Here is a 13774-nt window from a genome sequence, read left to right as displayed (position 1 = left end):
ACAGTTTTTATGTGTCTGTGGACAAATCTAGAAATGTGTCTGTACTAATAGCTGCTTCTAAACCTTAAAAACATATGGAAAGTGGGACAATAGACAGAATGTGACAAGTAGATAAACAGCCATAAGAATGTAACAGTGAAACTGATTGAGCTGTATGCTACCTCTGCTACATAGAATTATAGGGCCAGATTTTCATAATGGAAACTCTCTTTTTAGGATACGAGAAGCTATTTACACTTTCAAGTGAATAATTGCAAATATAGAAATCGTTTTTAAAGTGAGAGCCTTGATGAGAATATATTGAAAACGTGCCTTTTAGCCTTTACAACAGTCTTACTTATTAGTGTTAGCATCAGTCTCTGTTATCCCGTACCTTTTTGGTAAGTAATAGGACTTTTTTCCTCTTTATCAGGGGTCAGCAAACTATTTCTATAAAGAACCAGACAGTGAGTACTATAAGCTGTGCAGGCAGTATAGTCTTCTTCACAACAACTCAGCTCTGCCTTTATAGAGTGAAAGCAGCCAGAGATAATATGTAAACGAATGGGCTTGGCTGTGTTACAGTAAAGCTCTATTTGCAAAACACAGGCAGCCATCTACAGGCCATAGTTTGCCAAGTCTATGTGTATAAGTAGATGTCAATACTGGCTGTACATTAGTATCACTTGGGGAGCTTTAAAGAATCACGAGCACCCCACCCTCAGAGATTCTGAATTAATTACTCTGAGGAGGGGACCAAGACGTTGGTGTGTCTCTAAAACTCCTCAGGTGATTCTAATGTACAGCCAGGGTTGAAAACTATTGATATATGATCTTTTAAAACCTCAGTATGATTAATGATCTTTTGAAGGGAAAAAAGTTCTGTAAACCATGCTAGGCACAAGGGACACAAAGATAAGTAATACAGAACTCTACCCTTAAAATTAGTCTAACGGGGTAACATATGTAAAATGAACAAATTACAGTAAAATGAAAGACTGCTGACAGTAAACAGTAAGAAAAAAGAATGAATGGAAGGGGAGAAGAAATGAACAGAAATTGAGGAAAGAATGAATGGTCTGGAGAGTGGGAGAATGGGTTGAATTGGAGAAAGTATAAGTGAGGGTTAGGAATAATAACAGGGTAGTTTAAATGTTATGAGAGGAAAAATGAGAGAGCATATGTAGTTGGGGCCGGTTTGGTCAGTTTAGGAATAAAGATCTGTGATAGCATCACTGCCTTCTAGGTGTCGATGTTGGAAGACAAATTATTGGGGTAATTTAGCTTGGTTTATTTTTTCATACTTACACATATAGTTCCAAGTTATACAAACTAAGATGCAATTTTTTAAAAAAACTAAATAAATGGAAGCTTATAAAGATGAAAATTCTATGCAAAAAAAAGGACATATTATTTGCTGGTAATGTATGCTTTGTATGTTGCCATTTTGTATATCATTCTGTCCCCGTATACAAAATAGTATTCAGTCAGCATACACAAAAAATAAACCTTTTAAAGTCTTGAGATTTTCAGACTGTATGGCATAATACATATTGAGATAATAGCATCAAGTGTTTTTGGTTTGGGGCAAAGGAGGTTTTTAATTTATTCAAAATCCTAGCATTTTAGAGCAGGGGGTGACCTTGAATATAACTGAGTAACTATGGCTATGAAAGTGCTTTGTAAAATGCAAACCATTTTCTAGGTGCAGGTGTAATACAAACCTTCCTCATTCATATATGCAAAGGTAAAAGTGATTTTGTAGTCACATGGATGGTAATAGGTAAAATAAGAAAGCAATTATTTTCATCCTGGTTTAATCTTTGCTACATAGCAAATTCTTAAAAAAATATTACTGGCATTAAAGAAATAGAAAGCCCAGATAGTTCTATAACTGTTAAAGAAATTGAACCAGAGGTTTAAAATCATCTCACAAAGAAAATACCAGGCAGATACCATTTTACAGGCAAATTCTAGCAAACATTCAAGGAATGTACCATTCCAAAACTATTCCAGAGAATAGAATAAGAGGGCATACTCTCTAACTCATTCTTTGCTACCAGTATAACTTTGATAATCAAAACCAAACAAGAATATTATGAATGAGGAAAATTAAAGGCTAGCTTCAGCTATGAACATATGTACAGATATTCAAAATTGAAGATTAGCAAACTGAATTAAGTTATATGTGGAAAATGATCACACGCTGTGACTAAGTTGCATTGTTCTCCAGCAATGTGAAGTTGGTTTTACATATGAAAATCTATAAGTGTCACTCACCACACAGATTAAAGAAGGTCATCCTAATAGAGGCACAGAACACATTTGCTAAAATTTTACACACATTCATAAATTTTAAAAAGAAAATAGCAAGAAAAGGAACCTTCCAAAACTGATAAAGGATGTTTGCAAAATCAAAACATAACAATAAACACAACTTTTTTAAAATAAATTTTTTAATTTTATTATTTTATTTTATTTATTTATTTATTTTGGCTGTGTTAGGTCTTCATTGCTGCGCACGTGCTTTTTCTCTGATTGCGGTGAGTGGGGGCTACTCTTCGTTGGGTGCGCAGGCTTCTCAACATGGTGACTTCTCTTGTTGCAGAGCACGGGCTCTAGGCACATGGGCTTCAGTAGTTGTGGCACGTGGGCTCAGTAGTTGTGGCTCATGGGCTCTAGAGCACAGGCTCAGTAGTTGTGGCGCACAGACTTAGTTGCTCCACAGCACGTGGGATCTTCCCAGACCAGGGCTTGAACCTGTGTCCCCTGCATTGGCAGGCGGATTCTTAACCACTGCACCACCAGGGAAGCCCAACAAACACAACTTTTAATGGGGAAAATTTAGAAACACTCCTTTTTTACATGGGGAACATTGATGGCCTCCTATTACTATTTCTGTTTAATGTTGTACAGGCTCTCCTAGCCAATGTGAGAAGATAAAATCCATTAAAAGCATAAGAATTTTTTATTGAAATATAGTTGACATACTGCTGTACAATATTATGTTAGTTTCAGGTGTCCTACATAGTGATTTGACATTTGCATACATTATGAAGTGATCACCATGATAAGTCTAGTACCCGTCTGTCCCCAAATAAAGTTATTATAATGTTATTGACCATATTTCTTTTATTGTATATTACATTCCCTTGGCTTACTTGTTTTATAACTGGAGATCTTAATTCCCATCACCTATATCATCCTCCCTCCCCTGGCAACAGCTGGTTTATTTTGTATCTGTGAGTCTGTTTTTCATTTTGTTTGTTTGATTGTTTTGTTTTTAAGATTCCACATATAAGTAAGACCATATGGTATTTATCTTTCTCTGTCTGACTTATTTCACTTAGCATAATACCCTCTAGATCCATCCATGTTGTTGCAAATGGCAATATTTCATTATTTTTAATGGCTGGGTAATATTCCATTGTATGTATATATAGACTACATCGTCTTTATCCATTCATCTATCAATGGACACTTAGGTTGCTTCCATATCTCGGCTATTATAAATGACACTTCAGTGAACATTGGTGTGCATATACCTTTTCGAATTAGTGTTTTTGTTTTCCTCAGGTAAATACCCAGAAGTGAAATTTCTGGATTATATGGTAGTTCTACTTTTAATTTTTTGAGGAACCTCCATATTGTTTTCCGTAGTGGCTGCATCAGTTTATAATCCCACCAACAGTGCACAGGGTTCCCTTTCCTCTACATCCTCTCCAACATTTGTTATTTGTTGTCTTCTTTGATGATAGCCATTCTGACAGGTGTGAGGTGGTAGCTCATTGTAGTTTTGATTTGCATTTCCCTAATGATTAGTGATGTTGTGCATCTTTTCATGTGTCTGTTGGCTATCTGTGTGTCTTCTGTGGGAAAAATGTCTATTCAGGTCCTCTGCCCATTTTTTTTTTATTTGGTTGTTCTTTTTCTTTGATGTTTGTTGGAATTCTTTGTCTATTTTGGATATTAACCCCTTGTTGGATTATCATTTGCAAATGTCTTCTCCCATTCAGTGGACTGTCTTTTCATTTTGTTGATAGTTTCCTTTGCTGTGCTAAAGTTTGATGTGGTCCCATTTATTTTTGCTTTTGTTTCCCTTGCCTGAGGAGACAGATCCAAAAATATATGCTAAGACCAATGTCAAGGAGCATACTGCCTCTGTTTTCTTTTAGAAATTTTATGGTTTCAGGTCTTACATTTAAGTCTTTAATCCATTTTGAGTTTATTTTTGTATATGGTGTGAGAAAGTAGTCCAGTTTGATTCTTTTGCATATAGCTGTCCAGTTTTCCCAACATCATTTAATGAAGAGGCTATTTTTCCCCATTGTATATTCTTGCCTCCTTTGTCATAGATTAATTGACTGTATAAGCATGGGTCACCAGGGCTGTATGCTCTAGGAGTGCCCCCTCTGTGGGTTGTGTGGGCCCTCCTGTTGTAGCTGACTACTCTGGGCATGCTGGTAGGCGGGGCAGCCCCTGGGGGGGTGTTGAGTGGGGCCGTGGCTTGTGCCATCCTGCTGGTGGGTGGGGCTGCGTCACTACAGGACTGGCTGCTTGGTGTCGGGTGTGTCTCAGGACCCGTGCTGGCCAGCTGGTGGGTGGGTAAGCCCCTGGAGCTAATAGGCTAGAGGGAGGACTCCAAATTAGCATTTGTCAACACCAGTGTCCTCCTGGTAGAAGGAGTTCCCCAAAATGGCTGCCACCAGCATCTGTGTCCCCAAGAGAGTCCCAGTTCCCTCCTGCCTTTTTAGGAGGTTCTTCAAAATTAGCAAGTGGGTTTGACCCGGGCTCCTTTAAAACTACTACCTATCTCTGTGCTGGAACTCAGAGTATGTGACATTTTGCATGTGACCTTAAGAGTGGAATCTCTGTTTCCTGTAGTCCTCTGGCTCTCCTGTACATAAGCCCTGCTGCTTTTCAAAGCCAGATGTTCTGGGGGCTCATCTTCCCAGCGCAGGACCCCCAGGCTGGGAAGCCCAGTGTGTGGGGCTCAGATGCCTTGTTCTTGGGGAGGACCTCTGTGGTTATGATTATCCTTCCTATTAGTGGGTCACCGACCTGAGGGGGGTGCTTCCTGACTATATCACATCTCTGCCCCTCCTACCTGACTTGTTGTGGCTTCTTCTTTATGTCTTTAGCTGTGGGAAATCTTTTCTGCTAGTCTTCAGGTCATTCTGTTAGGTAGTTTCTCTGTAAGTTGTACTTTTGGTGTGTCCACGAGAGGAGGTAAGTTCAGGGTCTTCCTACTCCACCATCTTGGCCACCCACCAAAGGCATAAGAATTTTAAAGAAAAACACAAAACTGTCATTATTCACAAGTTAGATCTTCTACAAAGAAAATCCTAAATAACACAAAGTATTAAAAATAATAAGAAACCACAATGTGGTATCACCTCGCACTGGTCAGAATGGCTATCATCAAAAAGTCTACAGATAATAAATGCTGGAGAGGGTGTGGAGAAAAGGGAACCTTCCTGCACTGTCGGTGGGAATGTAAGTTGGTGCAGCCACTGGGGCTTCCCTGGTGGCGCAGTGGTTGAGCGTCCGCCTGCCAATGCCGGACACACGGGTTCGAGACCTGGTCTGGGAAGATCCCACATGCCACGGAGCAGCTGGCCCCGTGAGCCACAATTACTGAGCCTGCGCGTCTGGAGCCTGTGCTCCGCAACAAGAGAGGCCGCGATAGTGAGAGGCCCGCACACCGCGATGAGGAGTGGCCCCCACTTGCCACAACTAGAGAAAGCCCTCTCACAGAAACGAAGACCCAACACAGCCATAAATTAAAAAAAAAAAAAAAAGAGCTGGTGACACGTACGTGCGCCGAGACAGCGCGAATTGGAGAAAAAAAAAAAAACCTCAATAGGTTACCAGAGTAATTCAAGGTAAACTACAAATAAAGGATAATTGAGACAGAAATTTAAAAAAAAATTGGTGCAGCCATTATAGAGAACAGTACGGAGGTTCCTTAAAAATCTAAAAATAGTTAACCATATGATCCTGTAATCCCACTCCTGGGCATATATCCAGAAAAGACAAAAACTCTAATTCAAAAAGATACATGCACCCCAGTGTTCATATCACCACTATTTACAATAGCCAAGACATGGAAACAAGTACCCATCAACAGACGATTGGCTTAGATGAGATATTTACATATATATCAATACAATGGAATATTACTCAGCCATAAAAAAGAATGAAATATTGCCTTTTGCAGCAACATGGATGGACCTAGAGAATATTATACTTAGTAAAGTAAGACAGAGAAAGACAAATATTATATGATACCACTTATATGTAGAATCTAAAAAATAATACAGATGAATCTATTTACAAAACAGAGACAGATTTACAAACATAGAAAGCAAACTATGGTTACTAAAGTGGAAGGGAGCGGGGGAAGGATAAATTAGGAAAAAGGGATTAACAGATACAAACTACTATACATAAAGTAGATAAGCAACAAGGATTTACTGTATAGCACAAGGAACTGTATTCAGTATTTTATAATAACCTATAATGGAAAATCTGAAATATATATATAAATATATATTTAGAAATATATTTAGAAATTAATATATGTATATATACTTTATATATATATATATATATATATATACACACACATATATATATATATATATAAAGCTGAACCACTTTGCTGTATACCTGAAACTAGCACAATATTGTAACTCAACTATACTTCAATAAAATTGAAAAATATAGGGAATTTCCTGGCAGTCCAGTGGTTAGGACTATGCACTCTCACTGCCGAGGGCCTAGATTCAATCCCTGGTCGGGGAACTAAGTAAGATCCCACAAGCTGCATGGTTCAGCCAAAAAAAAAAAAAAAAAAGAGAGAGAGAAAAAAATAAGATACTGGCAAAGCTAGCTGTAACAGCAGTATACCAAAGTCAGTTGATTTTGTACACTCCAGTAACAAAGAGTTAGAAATTATAATTTTAGAAACATAATTTACCTTGTCAAAAATAACTATAAATTATCTAGAAATAAATCTAACAGAAGATATGTAAGACCTATTTGGAGAATATTATAATTCTTTTTTAAAGACACTAAAGAGTCCCTAAATAAATGGAGAAATATCCCATGTTCCCAGGCAGGAGGTTAGTCTCAGTTTCATAAGTATGTCAAGTCCCCCCAAATTGAGCTATAAATTTAGTGCTATTCCATCGGATTTTTTTCTGGAACTGACAAACTGATTCTAAAATTTATATGGAAGCACATAATTATCAAGAATAGTTAAGACACCTCTGAAGAAAAAGAATAAGGGGCTGAAGAGGGAATGAGGACTTATCCTACAAATATCAAGAATTATTATAAAGCATAACCATGTAGTATTGGTATAGATATAGACAAACTGACCAGCAAGTCATAATACAAAGTCAAGAAACAGCCCTAGACATATAACATTTTGATATACAACAGATGTGCTGTGCAGATCATCAAGGAAGGAAGAGCCATTCAGTAAACAGTATTGAGACAATTGATTATATATGAGAAAAAAATGACATTACATCCCTAAATCATACCGTATAAAAATAAATTTCAGGTATATCAAATACTTAAATGTGAAAGGCAAAACTTTTAGAAGAACTTATAGAAAGTATCTGTTTGACTTTGGGATAAGGAAGGATTTTTTGGATAGGACACAGAAATGGTAGCCATAAAAGAAAGATTAATAAACCTAACTACATTAAAATTAAGAACTTTTGTTCATCAAAAGACAGCCCCCCAAAATGAAAAAACAATCCCAAAACTGGGTGAAGATATTTGCATTGGTATAATCAACAAGGGATTAGTATTCAACATATATAGAAAGAAGTAATACAAATAAATAAGAGAAAGACAATCTAGTAGAAAAATGGGCAAAAATATGAACAGGTATTTCACAGAAGAGGATGCATGAATGAACCATAGGTAAATGAAATGTTGTTGAACATAATTAGTAATAAGGGAAGTGCAAAATAAAACCACAGCAAATTGTCATTTTCTGTCATTAGACTGACAAAAACTAAGAAATTTAGGGATTTCCCTGGTGGTCCAGTGGTTAAGACTCTGCACTTCCACTGTAGGGGACACAGGTTTGATCCCTGGTCAGGAAACTAAGATTCCGCATGCCGCGTGGTGAGGCCAAAAAAAAATTTTTTAACAGTACCAAAATTTGGAGAGGCTGTGGCTCAGTGGGAATTCTTGCACATCGCTGCTGGAACTGTTAATAGTTTAAATAAATATTTAATATTCAGTAAATATTAGTAAATATTTATTAATATTAATAAATAAATAATAAATACTACTTTAGGATAGTTTGAAATTATCCTATAGGGTGGAACATCTGAATATTTTACAATCCAGTGTTTCCCTCCTGGATATAATACCTTAGAAAGCTTTTGCCTGTGTGTACAAGGAGATATGTAGAAAAAAGCTCATAGTGACCATGTTTGTAAAAACAAAAGCTGGAAATAATCCAGATGTCCAGCAATACAATAAAGAGTAAATAAAATTGTAGTATATCAACACTCTGGAACATTATTCAGCAGTAGAAATGAGAAAAAAATTGCTACATGCAGCTGCATGGATGAATTTTAGGACCATAAAGTTAAGTGAAAAAAGTAGCCCTAGAATACTGCATTATGGTAAAATTCCATTCATTTAAAGTTCAAAAACAAAGAAATTCAAACAGTATACTATTTGGGCAAGAACACATAAGTGATAAAAAAAACCTCTTTTTTAAATTAAGTATATGATGAAACACAAAATTTAAGGTATGGTTAACCTTTAGTTGGGGAGATAAGTGGATGTGATAATGTCGGAATAGGTAGAAGAAAGCTATTGATAATGATCTAGTTGTTAGGTTTAGTGGTGGGCTCAAAAGTGTTCAATCTATTTTTTGCTGTGTGATTTATATGCATATATTATTTTATATGTATATCATACTAAAGTAATATATTTGTTTTTCAGAAATCTGCCTGAACCTTCGAGATCCTCCAACTAATATAATTATCATTCCAGAAAAGCAGGTGAAACCAGAATGGAGATTGCCAAAATTAAACTACCATTTTATCACAAGGTAAAATAGCTTCTTGTAAAATATCTCAAATATTAATTTTCAATGTTAGTTACTGAAACAATGTATTGTAATTTGTTCAGAATCTACCCAAAATTATGCTGTAGCAGTTAGATAGATGTGCATTTTCACAGTCATATTTGCAGAATGCTTTTTCACTGTTTAAAAATACAATATCTATTTAATAATTCTGCTTTTTTTAGATCTGAACTGGATGATATGCCAGAAAAGAGTATCTGTGATGTTATTGGCGTTTTAGTTTTTGTAGGAAGAGTCCAGCGGTCAAAAAAGAAGGGTAAGCTTTTGATACTGAAAGTCATAAAAAGTATTTCAGTGAATAATTCTGTGTTCATATGTGCATAATCAGTTACCTTCATTTATTCTAACATTCTATCCATGTAGAAAGCCGTGAAGATCTTTGGTCATATCGCTGGATTCACATTGCTGATGGGACTGTTTTCTACATCTCAGCCAGAAGTCTTTGAAAATATTTACCCAAGTACTCAGTTTCAATATTTTTATCATTTTATTTTTGGAAGTGGGGGCGTTAACTTAAAAAAATGATAGAGTATACTGACTTACTTACAGAATGCCATGATATTGAGTTAGCAAATTCAAGCAGTCTGATAGCATGTTTAAGTTTTCTCTATATTAATATTATAATTGGTATTAACAGATATTAACCACCTTCTGGTTTTCTATTCAGAATTAATTTGGGATTTATACTAGTTTTTCAGAAAACATGTGCTCTTATCAATTCCCATTTTTAGCATTTTAGACATAAAAACTTAAAATTCAGTGAAACTAAAACATAGATAGTCCATTTCCTTTGTATCCATTTGGAAATTGACTTAGTAGACCCCATTAAACACAGTGAAGGCTTTACTAATGTAGAATTAAGTAGTAGAGGATTAGGATACTGTGTAATTAAATAATGACATTGGTAAGTATGATGTCATTTGAGTATGGAATTAATATTAGGTTGGTGGTGTTATACCAGCTGGTCAATATTTTACTTAATTTGGTGTTGATTTTTTCCACTACTTTTATTTATTTGAAGACATTTTAAGTTTGTCCTATTATGTGTTTTATATAACAAGTTAGTCTTCAGATCTACTATGATAAGGATAAAAGTATATCTAATACTTTTTAACAACTTCAGTGAATTTTTTCTTATTTGAATTCGTAACATAAAGCTATTTTAGGTATTGGTGTGCTATTTTCCTATTTTCCAAATGATTATGTGAATAAAATACTGATTGTTAAGTGCTTGTCAACATTGGGGAAATTCCCAATCTTGACTACATGTATTTTTTTTTAATGAGCAACAAGATAGAAATTGTAGAATATCAGGAGACCTAGAGACCATATACAGGGCTGTTCTGCTACCCCTTTATTCTCTGTTATAAAACAGTATTACACACCATTCGGATATTACCTCATTACAATCCACCCTGTGCTTGTGAGATTAAATTTTTTAAACATATATGAGTAGAACTGAACATCACCCCAAGTGTTATTGGAGGAGAGGGCAGAAAGAGAGTTTTGGCCAAAACCAAGGCATGGGCTTCCAAGGTAAGTGGGGCCATGACCTTTCATATAACCTCTCTCAGGTCACAGATGATTGGTAATGATGATCTCTGATAACAATTTAGATGGGCTTTAGGGCCAGGTCCCTCTCTCTTTGTAGCCACTTTAAACAACAAACTGACACAGGTTTTGGATAACGATTTTTCACAGAAATGTTGCCATCCATGCACGTTCTATTTCTTGTGAAAATGTGAAATATATCTTTTAAGAAAGGTTTGTATGGACCTTGGTGAGACCTTGTACTTTCTAAAGGAAAAGTTAAGCGTTAGATCCTTTATTTAAAGGAAAAGGTTAAGTGTTAGATCTTTGTTGCTCCAAGTGTGGTCAAAGGACTGGCAGCACTAGTATCACCCAGGAGCTCATTAGTGGTGGAAAATCTCAGGCCCTACACTAAAACTACTTTAATCTGAATTTGCATTTTAACAATTGTTCTAGGTGATTCCTCAGTTCATTAAACTTTGAGAAACACTCTGTTAGATCCTGTTCTTGGTATTCCCATTTGAAATGCAGAAATAATTTCGTAAGTGTTTTCATTTTCTACAGTGGCACATTTCACGTGTACACAGTTGAAAGTTGTCAGAAATGACACTCAAGTACTTAAATTGCTTTACCTTACTACTACAAATGAGAGTCACATGTTTATTACTGGTGAGCAATTTCTTTGTATATACTTTATTGGAAATGTAATGTATTTTCTCTTCATTAAATTAACTTTTCTGTTATAAGATTCAACCACAAGATAGCTTTATTTTGAACTCCTTTCTCACTTTAAGAATGGTTTAAGAAAGAATATTTAGCCTATGAAATCTATTGCTTCCAGATTATTTACAGTTAGAGCAATGATTTTGTGACTTACTGAAGAATTTTGTTTATGTCCTTTGGATAACTTTAATTCCTGCTTGACATAAGAAGTTAAATAACCATAAATTGCTTCATAGATTGAAGACTGTTGGGCCCTGTATCACAATATGGATTCAATTAACAACAGTTTTTAAATATTAAATAAAACAAAAATGTGCATTAAATTTTGGTCCCCAGATCTCACATTTTACTTATATAGCAAGAAAAGTCTCACTACTTATCTACAAGTGTACTATTTTTCTCTATTCCCTCGGATAAGGGGGGCAAAATAATAAAGATAAAAATTTTCGGATGAGTGAGGGAGTACTATGGAATGATGTATTTACTAGAATGCTACCATGTTGGTAATTAGGAAATTTGTCAGAAGAAGAGTCCTAGGAAGGATGTAACACACATCTTTGTCCATACCTCATTTTATAAATATGAATACTATCAGATCTAATATATACTAATAATATCAGATATGAATGACACTTTTAAGTATGTTTCAAAAACATGAACTTAAATGCTGAGCTATATTCATAGGCAATTTAGTTAATACATGATGTCATACCTTCAGGTTAAAACATAATCAATTTTCTAAGAAGATGCTAAACAGTTGGATAGTTAGCAAAAGCCAGACTATTAGTTTTCTTTTTCTTCTGGCTTTTCAGTGTCCTGTAGACAGTTACAGTTTAATCCACGTAAACTAATATGTCTGATTTCCTTCTTGACTTAGGATTTGTTAACTGATAATTTTCATATGCATATTCAGTATAATTATCTGCTACATAGTGAATAAGTTAACTTCTTTTCTTGGTGCTATAAGAATGATTTTATATTAAACTGTTTTTATACCCAAAAATGTCCAGGTGGTTTATTACAGTGAGTTGTCTTTTTTTTTTTTTTATTCCTCATATTTTTGCACTTTACCCTTCCTGCAAGGTCATAGAGGCCAGCCGTATACCAACGATACCAAGGTAAAAAACTTTATTCAGTGGGTTAAAACAAAGACCGATTCTGGGGAATTGAAGAACACTGTTATTGGTGGATATTACCCCTATCCACCAGTGCCGGAAACATTTTTGAAGTATAATATTTCTGTTAAAGGTACTGATGTAATTGCTAGTCCCTTATATGTTTATATGTGGTATGTATGGTATATGCCATATCAGTTAGTCATCTTTATTCTTTAATGGGAGTGAGCCAAAGTGTAGAAACACTCACTGGTAATAATTTGATCTTTATCAAGATCTAAAAACATATGTCATGACCCATAAAGGTTAATATTTTTATTTTATTAGACTGCAAGAAAAGAAGGAGTTTAAATAGACTATGACTAACTGGAGGTAATATCTTGACTTAAAGTCATTGAGATCAAATCTGAGTTGGTAGATCCCAACTCCTATAACACTACTTAGATTAAAGATATCAGAGGAGACACTGGACAATTTGGTACCAAGGTACTGACAACTGTATTAGGCCACTCTTGTGGAATGATATATAGACATCCCTTGGTGTCTGCAGGGCATTGGTTCAAGGAGCCCCATGGATACCAAAATCTGCAGATGCTCGAGTCCCTTATATAAAATGGCTCACTACAATGAATACAGTAGGCCCTTTATATCTGCACGTTTGCAAAACCTGTGGATATGGAGGGCCAACTGTGTATTGGATATAACACAATTGAGCTCTACCTTTAAATAAAAATGATACCAAAATCAGTGAGATTCAGAATAAGTATTAATGAGAGGCCTAACATTATTTTAGTAGAATTAAGATATGACAGTTGAAAACTTTAACATAAGTATATTATTTTTTAAAAAGCTATGGGATAATGCATGGTTTTGGAAAAAAGAGAAACTTTGAAATACTGACCTATCATCTTCTAAATATTGACACCCTCCTGTACTTCATAATGCCAGCAATCATCATCTAAATATTGACACCCTCCTGTACTTCATAATGCCAGCAATATGTAATATATGCTGTAAATAGCATATAGAATACAGAAAATATTAAACAAAATGTGTGTTTCTATGCAGTGGCTAGGCAACACTTTATAGTTGAAGTATGATATATAAATTACGTTCAATATGTAAAATTTCTGTTTCAAATTAAGATGCCAGACTAGAAGGCTGTATCACAATTTAACTGACAAATGTGCTTTGCCAATTTTGCCAAAATTACATAAGGGGTTGCCAAATATAAACACAAAGTCTCACATATTTAAGTTATGTAGCAAGTTTATAATTTTCATGTTGTGAAATTACATTG

At 35.2% G+C, this 13774-nt stretch overlaps 1 protein-coding gene across 1 annotated transcript in view; it reads left to right on the top strand.

Moving 5' to 3' along the window:
• RADX (RPA1 related single stranded DNA binding protein, X-linked) overlaps nucleotides 1-13774 on the top strand; it is a gene marked incomplete at its 3' end in the record, with an annotated part of 68470 nt that overhangs the window by 18695 nt on the left and 36001 nt on the right. Inside the window, 6 exon segments of the mRNA XM_081221989.1 lie at nucleotides 8962-9070; nucleotides 9271-9362; nucleotides 9470-9521; nucleotides 9523-9566; nucleotides 11201-11305; nucleotides 12443-12607. Of these exon segments, the coding sequence (XP_081078115.1) occupies nucleotides 8962-9070; nucleotides 9271-9362; nucleotides 9470-9521; nucleotides 9523-9566; nucleotides 11201-11305; nucleotides 12443-12607 (567 nt within the window).

Source organism: Mesoplodon bidens (genome assembly GCF_964165515.1).
Source record: "Mesoplodon bidens genome assembly, chromosome: X".
In the NCBI taxonomy this organism is placed as follows: domain Eukaryota; kingdom Metazoa; phylum Chordata; class Mammalia; order Artiodactyla; family Ziphiidae; genus Mesoplodon; species Mesoplodon bidens.
Note: the sequence above shows the minus strand (reverse complement) of the source record. Positions and strands in the feature narration are given on the sequence as shown.